General features: G+C 42.3%; 2 protein-coding genes across 2 annotated transcripts; one reads left to right on the forward strand and one right to left on the reverse strand.

Moving 5' to 3' along the window:
• The first annotated feature begins 1382 nt into the window (after positions 1-1382).
• Positions 1383-7702, forward strand: LOC120419940 (epimerase family protein SDR39U1). The gene is made up of 4 exons (XM_039582837.2): positions 1383-1446; positions 1523-1598; positions 1686-2362; positions 7489-7702. The coding sequence occupies exons 2-4, from the start codon at positions 1574-1576 to the stop codon at positions 7693-7695; spliced, it is 909 nt and encodes a 302-aa protein (XP_039438771.1). The 5' UTR covers positions 1383-1446; positions 1523-1573; the 3' UTR covers positions 7696-7702.
• A 102-nt stretch (positions 7703-7804) lies between these two features.
• Positions 7805-9730, reverse strand: LOC120419859 (nudC domain-containing protein 1). The gene is made up of 2 exons (XM_039582739.2): positions 8625-9730; positions 7805-8567 (listed from the first exon to the last, which is right to left on the reverse strand). The coding sequence occupies exons 1-2, from the start codon at positions 9622-9624 to the stop codon at positions 7855-7857; spliced, it is 1713 nt and encodes a 570-aa protein (XP_039438673.1). The 5' UTR covers positions 9625-9730; the 3' UTR covers positions 7805-7854.
• Positions 9731-15682: the final 5952 nt, after the last annotated feature.

The raw sequence follows: 15682 nt of genomic DNA on the forward strand, positions 1-15682 counted from the left end.
TAATTTTTGTAATTTTTGTAATTTTTGTAATTTTTGTAATTTTTGAAATTTTTGTATTTTTTATCTTTTGTTTTTTTGTATTTGTTGTATTTTTTGTAATTTGGCGATTGTCCACGCTCCATACAAAAAAGATTTATTTTGTATGGAAATTGAGGGGGTTTGAGGTTTCCAAAAAAGTGTCCACGATGGACCCTTTTGTGATTTTTGTATTTATGTATATTGAACTTTATAATAATTCTGGAAAAATAACAATGTTTCGATCAGTCTTTGCGGTAAAAATAAAAAAAATAATGGATTGGGATCGGTCAACTATTGCGCCCTCTTCATTTTGACAATTTCCCCCATACAAAGCTCAAGGCCTGGTCGGAAGGGCCCAAGATTTCTGTCATTATTTCTGGCGAAAATGAAACAAACCGGTCGTGCACGGTGTAACTGATTGAACAGATTGATTTATTTTTTTTTGCCAATACAATCCAAAGGTCGTCAGTTCGAATCCCACGATGGAGCCTACACCCTAACGAAATATCATGATTTTCTGAGTTCAATATCCTAATATTCATACGATTTTTTTAGTTCAACCCATATAATCATTTTTATGGTTTTAGTACCAGAACTCAAAAATTTTATGAAAAGTGGAATATTGAACTCAGAATTATTATGATTTTTGATAAGGATGTAGATGTAAAACGAGTTTTGGATTGCGTAATTGTTTCAAACCTTCGGACACCTAGTAGGAATTGCATTAGAGAAACGCCAAATCAATGCTATACACTCAACCCCCGGTGGTTGGTCACTTTTTCGTTTGACACTTTTTTAGTTTGTACCCAGTTGGTTGGTCAAAGTCAAACTAAAAAGTGACGAACTGTCACTTTTTACACGGCGCTCACGCACACTATCGAAACAAACGTTTGGTAGTGTGTGTGAACTCCGTGTAAGAAGGGTGTCAAACTAAAAAGTGACCCCGTTCGTTTGACAACAGTTGGTGTCAAACCAACGGGGTTTGAGTGTAGAGCGAACAATGTGATTTGATTTTGAAAATCGCGATTGGTTTTGCCTAATATTTGGTAATAACAAATTACCGCCATAAATCTAGAACAAATCGAAAACCACACCCTTACCAAAAATCATGATTTTTTGAGTTCAAAATCCCACTTTTCATACGATTTTTTGAGTTCAGGTACTACAACCATAAAAATGGTTATATGGGTTGAACTGAAAAATTCGTATGAAAAGTGGGATTTGGAACTCAAAAAATCATGATTTTTGGTAAGTGTGCATCAAACTCACTGGGCACTCTTTTGTCAACCCCCTTTTTCGAAAATCTCGTTCCGCCACTGCGGACAAACTGTCAAAATCAGCTGTTTATGTCGATTTCAAATCCGCAAAAAAAGGAAAATAAACAACCGACCTTCGAGGACATTCGACCGAGAGAGGATTTCGCAACAAGTAAATAAAAACAAATCGAATCGCGTACTCGAAGCGATTGGTTTGTAGTTTTGTTGTGTAAATTTTCCATCCGCAGGCGGAATTCCGGAGCATATCTGGTCGTAACAGGTCGCAGAACGGCATCCGGATGTCGCTGAAGCATGTAGTGATCGGTAAGGCTGCTGGCTGTTGGGCTTTTGAGATGGATTTTTCCTCCGTTTATTTAGCAATTATGTAACGTTACGAAAATAACTTTTCAGGCGGTGGAACCGGCTTCGTGGGCAAGCGTCTGGCCAAATGCCTGCTGGCGGACGGCTACGAAGTGACCACCATCTCGCGGATGCCCGCCATCAAGGCCATGACCTGGCACGACCTGGAAAAGGACGGCCTGCCGGAGGGCACGTCGGCCGTGGTCAACCTGGCCGGCCAGAACGTGCTCGATCCGACGCGCCGCTGGACGCCCGGCTTCAAGCAGAACGTGTGGAACTCCCGGATCAACTCGACGGCCGCGTGTGCCCGGGCCATCGAGCGGGCCACCGTGAAGCCGCGCGTTTTCGTCAGTATTTCCGGCGTCAGTCACTACGCGGCAGGTCCGAAGCCAAACACGGAGGACTCGGCACCGGTCGAGCACGACTTCATGTCGCGGCTGTGCGTGGAGTGGGAACGGGCCGCCAACCTGGGGGACAATTCGACCTGCCGAGGGGTGAAGGTGCGCAGCGGAGTGGTGATTGGGCGCGAGGGCGGGATGATTGCGTCGTTGATACTGCCGTTTTGGTTTGGGGCCGGTGGTCCGATTGGGGACGGGAGCCACGATCTGCCCTGGATTCACGTGGATGATTTGTGCGGAATGATCAAGTTTGCGATCGAGAAGCCGGAGGTGAAGGGGGTGCTTAACGGAGTGGCACCGCAGCTGATTACGAATAAGGACTTTACCAAGGTAGGTTCTTCAGTTAAAACTTCTTTTTTTTTAAACTTCAATAGTCCGAAAATCAATCGGTCGTCGATGAGAACATGGTCCATTTACTCGGGAGCTTTCAACGCAAGCTATTTGGCCCAATCACCGGATTGCACATCTCCTCCCCTCCTAATGCGGGCGTTCATATCTCCGATATCTCTTGTGGTCAATGAACACTGAAGAAACAACCATTAATCCTCAATCTACACATCTGGTCGTTAATCGGCTCCTAATCAATCACACGACTACGCATCTTGCCCAACACTATAAAGCCGATTCCCTTGTGCTTGTTTTCTACATGGTGTACTCCAAACCATCATCGTCCCACGTCTTCACTCCCTTCCAGCACATCTCCTGCAGTGCTACAACATCGAAGTTGCGGGATTTAAGCGTACTCGTACCCAACAAAACGTAGCGATCAGCAGTTCTATGTTCCGAGTTTCCAATCGGTGTCCTTTTCGTGGCAGGGAGACCACTCAAATCCCATCTTAAAATTTCCGACTTTTCCAGAGCCTTTACAATTATATGTATCTCTTTTCTGAAGAATGGTTTCAAATTAAAAACTCTCTATAAAAAGTCTCGAACTAAGTTTCTAAAAAAAACATTGACAGTTTTAGTAAAAAAAACTTGAGTTTCAATAATAAATTCCTAAAAAATTTACTTCAAAAATGGAACCATAATTTTGATTCAGGGTAAAAACATAAAAAAAAAATCAGTCTGAAAAATAACCGAGAGCTTAACAAAACCTATTATTTCAATGTTTATTTTTAAAATTGGGTCATTTAATGAAGCTTAGATTGCTGATATTATTGTTTGCAGCGATAACGCTTATTTTTCTGAGTACAATGACCTTTTGTACGACCACAAAGAGTTTAACATTGATTTTTAAATCAATTTTGATAAATTAACCTCGCGGTCCTTCTTGACAGAGTTCTACTTGACAGCTCTTTCCAATGGGAACATAGTCGATCAATCAAAAAAATGTTCTCTTGTCAACTTTTTTTTTTTTTGCATTCAAATAAAAAAAAAGTGATCAGAAATGGTTTTCAAAGCGTGTTTTTAATTGTTGTACAGTAGTTGTTCGGTAACTGGGCGTTGTTTAACTGGGCTGCTTTTTAACTGGGCGCTCGATAACTGGGCCGTAGCCCAGTTAAAAAGCAGACAAACGTCAAAAAACAAAAACAAACCGAAATCACCGAGGGGTTAATGGATGCAAAAATCATGGTCAACAATTAACAAACTTTTTTCAAACTTTTATGTTATTTTAAGTCACAATTAAAGAAATATGAAAAGTAATCATTGTAAATAAATTTTAGTTTTGTTTATTTTTATATTTCATCAAATAAATATTATGCATCGGTAGTCCCCTCGTTATTTTTCGTCCAGCCCAGTTAGCGAACAGCATTCGATGACTGGGCTACGTTCTCAGCCCAGTTACCGAACAACTACTGTATATACACATTTACTTAGGGCTTTAGGACCCTATTACCAAACATAAGTTTTTTGAAACTTCGTTTCAGCTGGCAATGAAAATATGATAACTTAAAGTTAAAGACAACAAAATTTTAAATTTTATTTTTATGATTTTATTTTTTATCAAAGCTTTACACATCTTTACACTTGATTACAGTTATTATACTTTAAAAGAAACTAAAAATATCTATGAATTCTATGAAATCTATGGATTACCAGGCATCCTTTAAAATTTTATAAATATTGATGTTTAATTTTTTGAATCAATTTCGATTTGTCGACGTGTCAGTGAAAAATCCAGTTTGATAACAGTTTGATTTTATACGAATGTTTCTAGCCAAAAGTTCTTTAAACTTATTTTTAATAACTCAAACAAATTCTTATTAATTTAATCAAGCTAATACAAATTTAAATTCAGATTGTCACGTAATTAGAAAAACATGTAAAGTCTTCAACATGCTACCTATTTAGAATACATTGTAAAACGTTTATTAATGAATTTCTTATCAAATTGAGGCTTTTTAAACTTTTTACAAATTTTGAATTTTGAGAGCACAAATCGGAAAAAGACGTAAAACTTTAGAAAAACTATATTTAAAAAAAACTTATAATTAGAAAAAAACTATGATTACAATTTTTACCAACCATATTTGCCATTTCCAATTTTTTAATATTTTCAAAGCGTAATTTTTGCCTTCCTCACATTACTGAGGAAAGGCTTTAGAAACACTCGAGAAATGAACTTTTTAGTTAGACCTCCTAGACCTACCTTCGCTTGTACATATCGCCTCAGAATCACCAGCTGAACAAATGTCTGTGTGTTTGGCTGTATGTATACATGTGTACCGAATCATTGTCACTGGAATATCTCGTCACTGGCTAAGCCGATTTTTACCGTATTAGCCTCATTCGATTCGTCTTGGGGTCCCATAAGTCCCTATTGAAATTTGTAAGATTTAGTAAAGCTTAAAAAACTACTGCATATAAATTTCCCTATTTGCATAAAACAGATTAAAAATTTTCAAGATCTGACTTACCTATCTAAAATTACAAGCAGTTTAAAAAATGGTCTGAATTTACATAACCTTAATCTACTTCCCCACGGCGGTGTATGTACAATCTTGACAAAAAGTCTGTAGGCAGCCTGTTTTTTTTTAAACTCATCACTTATTTTTATTAGGACCTTTTAGGTGGATTAAGATTTTTCCATTTTTTCATTCTGAGCGAAAAACTTTTAGATTATTTTTCGATATTTAAGTTTAAGCTTTATCTATAGTTACGGTACCCATAATCACACAAAAGTTTAAGGGAATCAAACATTTGGAAACAATTTTTGAAATGACTAAATGAATTTCAGTTTAAGATTCAAAAATATTTACTGCAAATAAAAACTATTGACAATCTGTAGTTGGATTTTTTTTATATTCAAAAAAATGTGGCAAAATGAAACAAAAACATAACTATACACTAATTCTGCTGTTCTACGCATAATTGTCCCATGTTCAAAAAAGTGCAACTGAGAAAAACGCTATTGAAATTTTTCGACCGATCTCTGTGTTTCTACGCAATTATGCCGTGGGTTCCTATCCATCCAATGTGTCCCTAATCGCCCCAGTTAGTAGTTTATCACTCCTATTTATGATCCTCTTGCTATACAATAGGTAAACAAGGCATAATGCTTCGTTAAACTAATGATTCTATGAGAGTAAATACTTGGTGGGACAATTATGCGTTGAAGTGTAACGATGGGACAAACAGACTTGGTGTTGTTTTTGATGAGTTTCCGAACAAAGTACTAGATTTTATGTGTTTTTCTAAAAGTATACGACAAACTAAACTAAAAAATGTCAAAAAGTCAAAATCGTCTAAAAATGACATGGGACAATTATGCGTAGAACGGCAGTAATGTAATCGTCGAAATCAAACTCTTTTTCATATTGGCTTTGTTGTTTTAAAAATTTAGATGTTACCTTTTGTTTGATAAACATAGTCAAAAATAAATAACAATCTGTGATTCATAAAAAAAATATATATAAATTTGGGTCAAATGCATGCCACCATAATCATTCAATATGTATTAGAATTTTTAATGTCTTAGGCAGGGATGGAATAATCGCAAAAAAAAAATCAATTTCGCTAGCAAACTTTCTTCACATGCGAAAGAGAGAGGAGGCAAATCACGCTCCCGAATCCTCCAAAAAAATCAATCTGTGGGTGATTTTTTGTGAATTTCCTGGTCAGCATCACTTAAAAATATTTATTTCACTCTGTTTATACATATTGCCCATCAACAAAATGTGACAGGTAATTTTTCGACGCGTGACGTTACACTTGCAAGTGTAGTAGTGAAAAAGATGTTCCGCCGAATAATCAAGATGATGATTTTTTTAAGATTCCTTTTACCGATCTTTCGTGTGCGAGAGAGGAGAGCCATGCTCCCTTTGGATTTTTTCTCTTGATGAACGTCCAATGGTTTTTTTTTTTTGATGATGATTATTCCATCGCTGGTTTGAGGTCTTAAATAGCCTTTTCATTGTCATAAAGATTGAAATAGTGAAAGGAACCCGAAATTTAAAGTTAGATGCCGAAGACGAATTGGGTACTAAAGCCCTATGTCAATTTTTATGTACAACGATAAAAAACACGATTAAAAACAATTTCTGATCACTTTTTTTCATTTTAATGCAAATTTTTTTTTTTGACAAGACAACATTTTGTCGATGGATCAACTATGGTCCCCTTGGAACGAGCTGTCAAGTAGGAACTTTTCTGTCAAGAAGGACCGCGAGGTTAATTTTTCAAAATTGATTTAAAAATCCATTTTAAACTCTTTGTGTTCGTACAAAGGGTCATTGTACTCAGAAAAATAAGCTTTATCGCTGTAAACAATAATATCAGCAATCTAAGCTTCATTTTAGGACCCAATTGAGTGAAATGAATTTCAAAGGTGTACAAAATATTTCGAAATAATTCAAGAGTTAGATAATATTTTTTAAACAAGGATGCTTGGGATTCCCGACATTTCCCGTCTTTTTAACAAAAAATCACAAATTCTCGTCTTCGTGGAATTTTCGTGGATTTTGGCGAATTCCTGACTTTCCCGACTTGTGTGGCCACCCTGAATCAAATATTATTGGAATTGTCAGCATTCATTTTTAAATTTATATGGACATTTTGTACGATGGTTGGTGTTTACTTTTTGCCTTCCTCTCCTTACTGAGGAAGGCTATAAAATCACTCGAAAAATGAACTTCCAAGTTCGACCTCCTAGACCCACCTTCATGGATAAATATCAACTCGGAATCAAATTCTGATGTTTAAACAGTTTTCCATTTGCAATATTTTTTTTAGGTAAGAAAATCCTATTATTTTTTGAGGTTCTGGAAAAGTCGGGAATTTTAAAAATAGATTTGAGTGGCTACCCTGTGTTTGTACCGGATCTTAAATTCTTCTTGATTGTTCGTTATTCTTGTGTTTTCGATAAGCCGCCGGATTGGGGCTAAGAATACCTTTAGTCTTGGAGCGGTCCGGTTTCCTTTCGTCACCGTATTGAGGCTTGTTTCGTGGCCTAACGATAATTCTTAGTAGTAAAGAGAGACATTACAAACTTACCTAACACAACTCTTTCCTTCCAGGCCTTCGCGTCCGCCCTGTTCCGGCCGGCCTTCTTCCCGCTGCCCGAGCTCGTGCTGAACCTGATCTTCGGCAAGGAGCGTGCCGTGCTGCTGACCAAGGGCGCCAAGGTTGTGCCGAAGCGCGTCCAGGAGCTCGGCTACCAGTACCGATACCCGGACATCCAGTCCGCATGCAAGGACGTGGCCCGCCTGTTCCCTCCAAAGTAGTAATTCACACTCCTCCTCACTCACACACATCGCGCGCGCATCTCACCCCGTCCCCCACTTAGAATATGCTTTCACAATTTACAAACTCGAGAATAAAACAACACTCAACTGTTGGGCGTTTCAGTGTAAAGTTAAGAAGTTGCGTGTGTATTGTTGTTGTTACTCTTCGATCCGCAGCTGCAGCACGAGCACGTGACTCTCGGTCAGCAGGATCGCGCAGTCGTTTTCCGCGCAAAGTCCGATAATTTCACCACTTCCCTCGAGCGAAACAAGCTTCTGCTGACCGATGCTCACCTGGGGCCCGTTCCGGTGGCGCAAACCTTCCGCGCCGTAACTCGCCTTGTAGATGAAGATGTGCCGCTCGGCTTCGCAGATCAACGCGTAGCTCAGGTCCGGCGAGCAGGACAGGAACTTGCGCTGCTGTTTGGACGCTTGTACGTAACCGAACGCGTGCAAGGTGCCCTCGTGCCGCAGGGACCACTCGTCGCCGGGTTGCTGCAGCCACAGGCACGCGTCGACGTCGTGGCGGAGGGCGATTGCCGGTGGGAATTCGGGGCGCAGCGGTAGACTGAACAGCGGACCGTTTCCGCCGAGGAACGTCTTGTGCGTCACTGCGTGACTTGTGGCGTCGAACCGCTCGAGTGTGTATTCCGTTTCTTCGCCGGAACCGACGATGCCGAAGTCGCACTCTTCCAGCTGGCTGGTTAGGTTTGAAACTGGTGGCAGGTCTTCTCCTTCGGCGCGATTTGCGTTGGTTTCTTCGGGACAGCCTGGGAACAGGAAGGGCCACATCACTCCGGGTTGAGATTTGAACAGCGTTATCTGTAGCTCGGACTGTTCGTTGGTCCAGGAGGTCAACTCGGCGTCGATAGCTGTGAAAAAAATTCTGAGTTATTACTTGACATTCAAAATACGATAATTCTTCGAACCTGCAAAGAAACTCTCCCCGTCGATGATCAACGCCTCATTGCGGTGCACTTTCAGCTTCATGTTCTCGTTGGTCACTTTGTAGCTGAACCCTTCCTCCTTCGGTACCTTCACGCTTATGTCCTCCAGCGTCTGACTCCACTCAAAGTTCACCTCAACCGGCTCTCGTTCTCCCTCCGCCTCCGGCTTCTTCAACTCCGGCACGACTTCCTTCTCCACAATCGGGTTCTCCGAGTCCAGCACAAACTTGAACGGCTTATCGCTGGCCAGCACCAACCCCCTACTCTTCAGCTCCAGCGCGCAGTACACCGGAAATCCCCGACCCCGCAGCACCTTCACCGAATGATACTTCCACTCTCCACTTCCTCCCTCCTCCTGAATCGCCTTCACCCAGTGCAGAACCGTCTCGAACCCATCCTCTTCCGTGCGCCTCACAGAACCGCAAACAGCGTGAACGTGCCGCTCCCCACCACCAGCCACCTCGAACCTCCCATCCAACACCACAAAACCCTCCTCCATCCCATCCACCGCCGGAAACACAAACCGGCCCTTCCACTCGTCCCCACGCCGCCGATCCCCGGTCTCCACCAGCCGCAACCCGCCCTGGCCGTCCCCAATCAGCGCGTACCGTTCCGACAAAAACCGCATCGAGCAATTATAATCCCCCTCCCGCCGCTCCCGCTTCCGCCCCACCTTAAACACCGAACTCACCGGCTTCAACCGGCCACTCGCCTCATCGTACACAACCCGCCGCACCGTCCATCCCCCATCCAAGAAGTAACAACTACCGACCACCCACGGATCCCGCACCAGGTGGTTCTGCAGCCCGAACAGCTGCGCGTCCAAACACGAGTACTGATCCGCGCCGGGGCGGACCCGGTCCGGCCGGGAAGAAACCGGTAGATCCGTGCGCAACACCGGCACCGGCTCCAGCGATAGCTTGTACCCGGCGAAGTCGACTTTGAGTAATGCGCGGTCCGGGCGCAGGTCGAGCAGCTTCATGATGGGACGCGGTTGAACTACGGGAACGACGAGGACGAAGATTCCGCCGGGTTGCGCGGGTTGAGCAGAACGTTGGAATGTTTTTGTTTTTGCGCGGTTTGTTTTGAAGTGTGTTGGCACGCGACTGTGCCCAGTGAGTTTGACGATTTTCGAATTGATGGAAGTTCCCTCTGTAATCGGTAATTACAGAAATTTAAAGTTCTGGAGCAACATTTGAAAGGGGCAGTACGACATTGCGGTATACGGCCTTTCGTCCCATTTAAAGGCTACCCGCATAATCAAATACCAAAGGTGAAACTGTCGAAATCATAAGCAAATTATTTCTGGTATGGTTACCATTTGTGATATTGTTGATATAATGTCACGACCATATATTGCGCGTATTGAGAAAAAATCTGTTTTGGTGATTTTCTTGTAGGGGTCCCAAAGATACGAGCGCAAGCGTTTTTCAAATTCATCGCAGCAACCGTGCTGATTTTAATTTTCCATTGCTGTCAATTTACAAAGGTTAAGAAAATTATGATCAGGAATTCCGCCGGATGCAACGAGTCCGTGGCCTTCGCGGAAGGCATGGCGATCCTCGGTCTCCGTATCGGGTCGGATGGAAGCACTGGGGTGGTGATGGCTTTGTCGGGCCGAATTGTTCCTCGTTGGTGAATCGGTGGCACCTTCATGCCTTCATCCATTATTCGAGCCTACAACCAGATCACGCGATGCTAGGGCTGCCGATTCAACTCCGAAGATATCTGCCCGAAGAAGCCAGGAACGCAGTGCGTTCATCTAGCCAGGGGCGAAGCTAAAAAACCACCAAGCCCGCCGCGAAGGCCATAGAACCGCTGCATCCAGCCCAAACGACCGGCCAACCGCAGGCGTTCTTTTATAATGTAACACAGTAAAGAGGTGTGATTCGGGGGTCGAAGGCTTTATTACACTCGAGAAACCGGATGTGGCCACCGGCGAACATGAAAAACTTGTCCAGAAGACGAAATAGCACTACAGACACTCTATATTCAAGAAGTTCTGTACTTTGCATGACCAGTTTATACTGTACGGTTCTGGATGTAGCCACCGGAGATCTTGAAACCCGTTTTAAAGTTCAATTCTTACGGATTTTTATTCCAAGATTCTTTTAAATAAACATTCTTGGTAAAAGAAATGGAATCAGTTTTCGTATGAATAAACTTGATGAAATTTCAACAAATTTGGATCTTCCGGTGGCCCTTACTCTGGTTCGTGCGGTATGATTTTTCATTACATTCGGTTTCTTAGTGAAAAATCAAGCTTTTGGAAACTAAAACTAAACTGTTTTTGTCCATTTTCCCCGTCGTCTTGCGCCTTTTAGTGCTAACATAATCAGGCGGCTTAACCTGCCCCGAAAAGCGTATGCCTGGGCAACAGGTTCGACAACGAGGGGGAAGCCTGCCCGACTAAGCCAATAACGCTCGAAGTGCCTCCATTCGACGGTACGGTACAGCCTATCGGGAAGGTCGATGATTCCGGCACCAGTACGGATGCCATAGAGCCGGCCTAGAAGATCGCAGAACCGCATATTCCGTCACCAAAACCAAATAAGCAATCGACAGCCAGCACCAAAGTCTCACGATTTTTTAAGATTGACAATCAAAATGTTTTTATTTTTTTTTGTCTAAGCCTACTCTCTTGACTTCTCCATTGGTTTTTCCATTGCGACGGTATCTTTCTGCGGCGATCAATTGAAGCGCAGGATTCTAATTTTTCTTGAAATTATTAATAACAAAATTAAAATGGTACTGTTTCCCGAATAGTTACACTTATCATTGACATATTCGAATGGTTGATTTTTTTCCGACAATTTAATGAACGGTATCTATTCGTCATACGATTAGGATGGTTCGAAACAGCTATTGTTAGAACATAATAGTACTGTAGCCGGTATGATAAAAGTTATGATACTCGGTATGGTTTAGTCAAAGAAACCTAAGCGGAAAATTTCCTAAATTTCCTAAGTCCAAATAATTGAAACAATTGCACAACAATTAATGGTACGATATAATTATTCCTCATATGTTTGGTACTATTTCAAACAGTTTTTGTATGATTGAGCCAAAAATGAATTTTAGCGAAAATTTTCTGAAGTCCCAATGATTCAAACAATAATTGAACAGTTGGGTCCTAAAATGAAGCTTGGATTGCTGATATTATTGTTTACAGCGATAAAGCTTATTTTTATGAGTACAATGACCCTTTGTACGATCACAAAGAGTTTAAAATGGATTTTTAAATCAATTTGGAAAAATTAGCCTCGCGGTCCTTCTTGACAGAAAAGTTCCTACTTGACAGCTCGTTCCAAGGGGACCATAGTTGATCCATCGACAAAATGTTGTCTTGTCAATATTTTTTTGCATTAAAATGAAAAAAAAAGTGATCAGAAATGGTTTTTAATCGTGTTTTTTACCGTTGTACAAACAAATTGACATAGGGCTTTAGTACCCAATTCATGGAGAAATATAACTTTTCGCCATATGGTAAGGATTTTTCGGACCAGCTATTGTTAAAACATAAGGGTACCATAGCCGACGTATTATTTCCACAGGTATTTCCAACTTGAAGTTCAGCAAAAAACTCTTAAGTCTCAATAATCCAAACAATTGTACAACAATTCATGGAATGATATAACTGTTCGCCAAACGCTTAGGATTATTTGAAACAGGTATTGTATGATTGAGCCAAATGAACTACAGCAAAAACAAATCTTAAGTCCGAATAATTCAAATAATACTTTAACAATTCATGGAACGATATACCTGAATTATGGCGAAAATTTAGTCCCAACAATCCAAACCATTGTATAATTTATTATAATCTAAATACAATCATTTCACAGCCTCCATAACCATAACCACATAACTGTGTCATAATTGCCTAAACCGTTGAATTTCACTTTTTCACCGTACCGAACCACCGCATCTCGCCGTTCCTCGGGATGTTCCCTTCAATCATCACTATCCTGGACAACCGGGAACTGTCCATATTGAGTGCACGAAGCCGGATGTTCCTGGTTTCACGTAATTTGTCACTATTCCTCCGTATCCGTAAGTCAGCTGCCTGAGACTACTGCAACGGTAGTAGGAGAATGCTAGTAGTTCTTTTAACGTTATGAATCTAAAATTAATAAAATTAACTTACCAACATGATGAAAAGGTTTCAATTGCAATCGTTTTTTTTTTCAATCGTGAAACGAAATTCTCAGCGGACTGCATTTTTCTCCCGCACGATTTGTTTTGGTTTAAAGTATGAGAGAGTAAGCAATATTTTTGGTTTTGTTGGTGCATTCTCTTTCGCTCTTACACGGAACAAAATCGTGTTGCCAGTTTGATGAAATATTGTGTTGCAGTGTTGCTAGTAGCAGCATCAAATCAGCACTATTCCGGCTATTACCAGAGCAGTTGTTTTAAAGCTAATTTGCAATCACCTTAGCTGTTTTATGACTGATTTGCTGGTGAATGCTGTTTAGCAGCTCATTTGTGATTTCTTTTAGTGCTGGATGGTTACTTGGGTGTCTTTCAAAATACACAGAGAAAATTCGACTGGTTTATGTCCGTATTAAGTAGAGTCCGTGCATTTTACTGAGCGACAACACTGTTTATGTAGCTCTAAAAACCATCCTGGGAATCCATACCTCATATAGCCGTGAGGACACGGGCTCCGGATTCATCGAACATCATCAGCAACAACAGCATCATATCGACAGCACCGCGAGTTCAAGCAAATAATTCAACTTCCCCTCTCAATCAGCTGAGTCGGCAAAGTAGTAAACAACTCAAAAATAGAATTGAATGAAGCAGAGAAGAGAAAGAAAGGGACAACAACATTTTTGCCTCTCCATTTTTTGACATTTTGCAGGGGTGGAGCAACAACAGTAGGGGCTCAGCTGTATAACAACTTGAGGTTGCTGAGCTGTGCTTCCAGTATGGGTAGAGCCAGATACCGATGGGACTCTCCTTAAAAACCCAGGATCGGCATGACGCTCGAAGTTAAGCTAGGCCAAGAAAACACCCGCAGTCGTCTAAGGAAACTACGTTTATTTCTCGGGGTTCCGTCGACGGTTTATTGGGCACACTTCCTAACTCCTCGCTAGCACGTCTCCCTTCCCACTTCCTTACTTCCTAGATCCTACCTCACACGATCCTTCTTCCAACTTCCTTGTGCACCGATGATCTGCTGCGGGGCCCCGATCTGCACTGCGGTGGTCGTTGTTCCGTCCGGATGACCGTTGAGCTCCTCCTGCAATACGCCAACGGGGGTGGCTTCTCGGTCGTCGGATGGACCCTCCGACTTCTGCTTCTGCTTCTCGGACCTATCGCCAGCCGTCCGTGTCCTTCCTGAGCGTGTAACGGTGCTGCAGGCTTCGACGAGGCAGCGCCTCCGACGGGATTGTCCGGGTTTGGGACACGGAGGTTACGTGGCGGCTTGGCGACGCACCGACCAACGGATTGACGGTTGATGGTTTCGGGGTTGGTCTGCCGGGCCGGATATGGCAATGCCAGGGCAGAAACCAACGGGGTTTCACGGGGGAAACTTGGGGTAAACCCGAGAGGTCCTAGGGCAAGAGGGATTTAAAGATGGCGTTAGAGCGATGGCGGTCGGGATCAAGGTTCACTACGGGGGTTGTTGTGGGGAATATCATCCTACCTGGGATGTCCAAATCTCGAGCAGCTTCTGCTCTTCGCTGTCCGCGGAACGTAGCACGGTTCCGGGCACTTCCTGACACGGTCAGGTTCACTGCGGCCGCTGGTCCAACTTCGGGACACTGGCCTTCGGTTTCGGCTGCGATTGACCACAGCCTCCTTCGTCGTACAACACCGGACTTAATGATGGCGCAATCCTGGCCACTTCGTCCTGAACCCCCCCTGATCCGAGACCCGCCAACTCTCCTCTCTTTTCGCCCTCTTTCGCCACCCCCTGCTGATCTCTCGTGCGATGTTTTCCACGACGACATCTGGTGGTGGCTAGCGGCAACAACGCACTGCGTGGGACTGGTCGTTCTGGGAGACGTCCAGGTAGCTTTCCGTCGACAACCACGAACATCTCTTGGCACTACATTTACACAAATACGCGACGAGTCACACCGATATCGAACACTACAGACACACTGGTTACAGCTGTAAAACAGAAATATAAAGTCCAAAACCAGCTGCAAATATGCTGTAAAAGCCAGCCCGGGAGCATGTTGACAGCTCCCATACAAACTGAGCGTACCCCGTTTTGTGGGCCCAGTGGGCCTAAGATGGCGGCCTTCGATATTATCTAGCCAAATTTTTGAAAATGGCGAATAGTTTAATTAAATATAGTTTTTGCCTTGTTTTGGTTTAAAACGACAAAATAAGCATTATGGGATCATTTTTTTCAAAACTTGTTTAGAGATACGCCACGTTCAAATATTAGTCTAGAACTGTTGAAGTGAGCGTGCCACAAAAGCCGTCACGAAAAAAAAGTTTCCTATGCAAATTTTGAGTAGCATATTTGATGGGCGTACTCCGGCGAGGCCCACTTGCCATCTGGCGGTGGATACGCACAACTCACGAAAACTGTCATGTTAGGGGACGGTTGGTAAAAGCGCATTTGGTGCAGATGTCAAAACATTTTAGGTTTTTCCCGCAGCTATAAATGCGCTGTTAGTGCTAAACAGTGACTTCATTTAGTGCTGGATGGTTACTTGGGCGGGTGATTTGCTTTTTTACAGGCTAAAAAAAATAATAAAAATCAAAAAAGATGGATTTTTATTCAAAATTTAGTTTTTTTTTCAACTTTGTTAATGGAGTACTTTTTTGTATGCATTTGTGCGATCTGCAGCATTTTGCAGCTTAAAATTTGAACCATGTCCTAACTTGTCTCCAAATTTCAAAGTGCACTTATGTGCACTTTTTGAGTTATGCCATTTTGAACATTTTGATTCATGCAAGAAAATCAATGATTTCGCGTATACGCTTGGTTAAAATCACATTATTTACCTGCGGAGGCAGAAATGACGTATCTGCTATGTATGTTTAGAAATGGATTTGATATTCATGACTTTGTT

Source organism: Culex pipiens, chromosome 1, assembly GCF_016801865.2.
Source record: "Culex pipiens pallens isolate TS chromosome 1, TS_CPP_V2, whole genome shotgun sequence".
Lineage (NCBI taxonomy): Eukaryota > Metazoa > Arthropoda > Insecta > Diptera > Culicidae > Culex > Culex pipiens.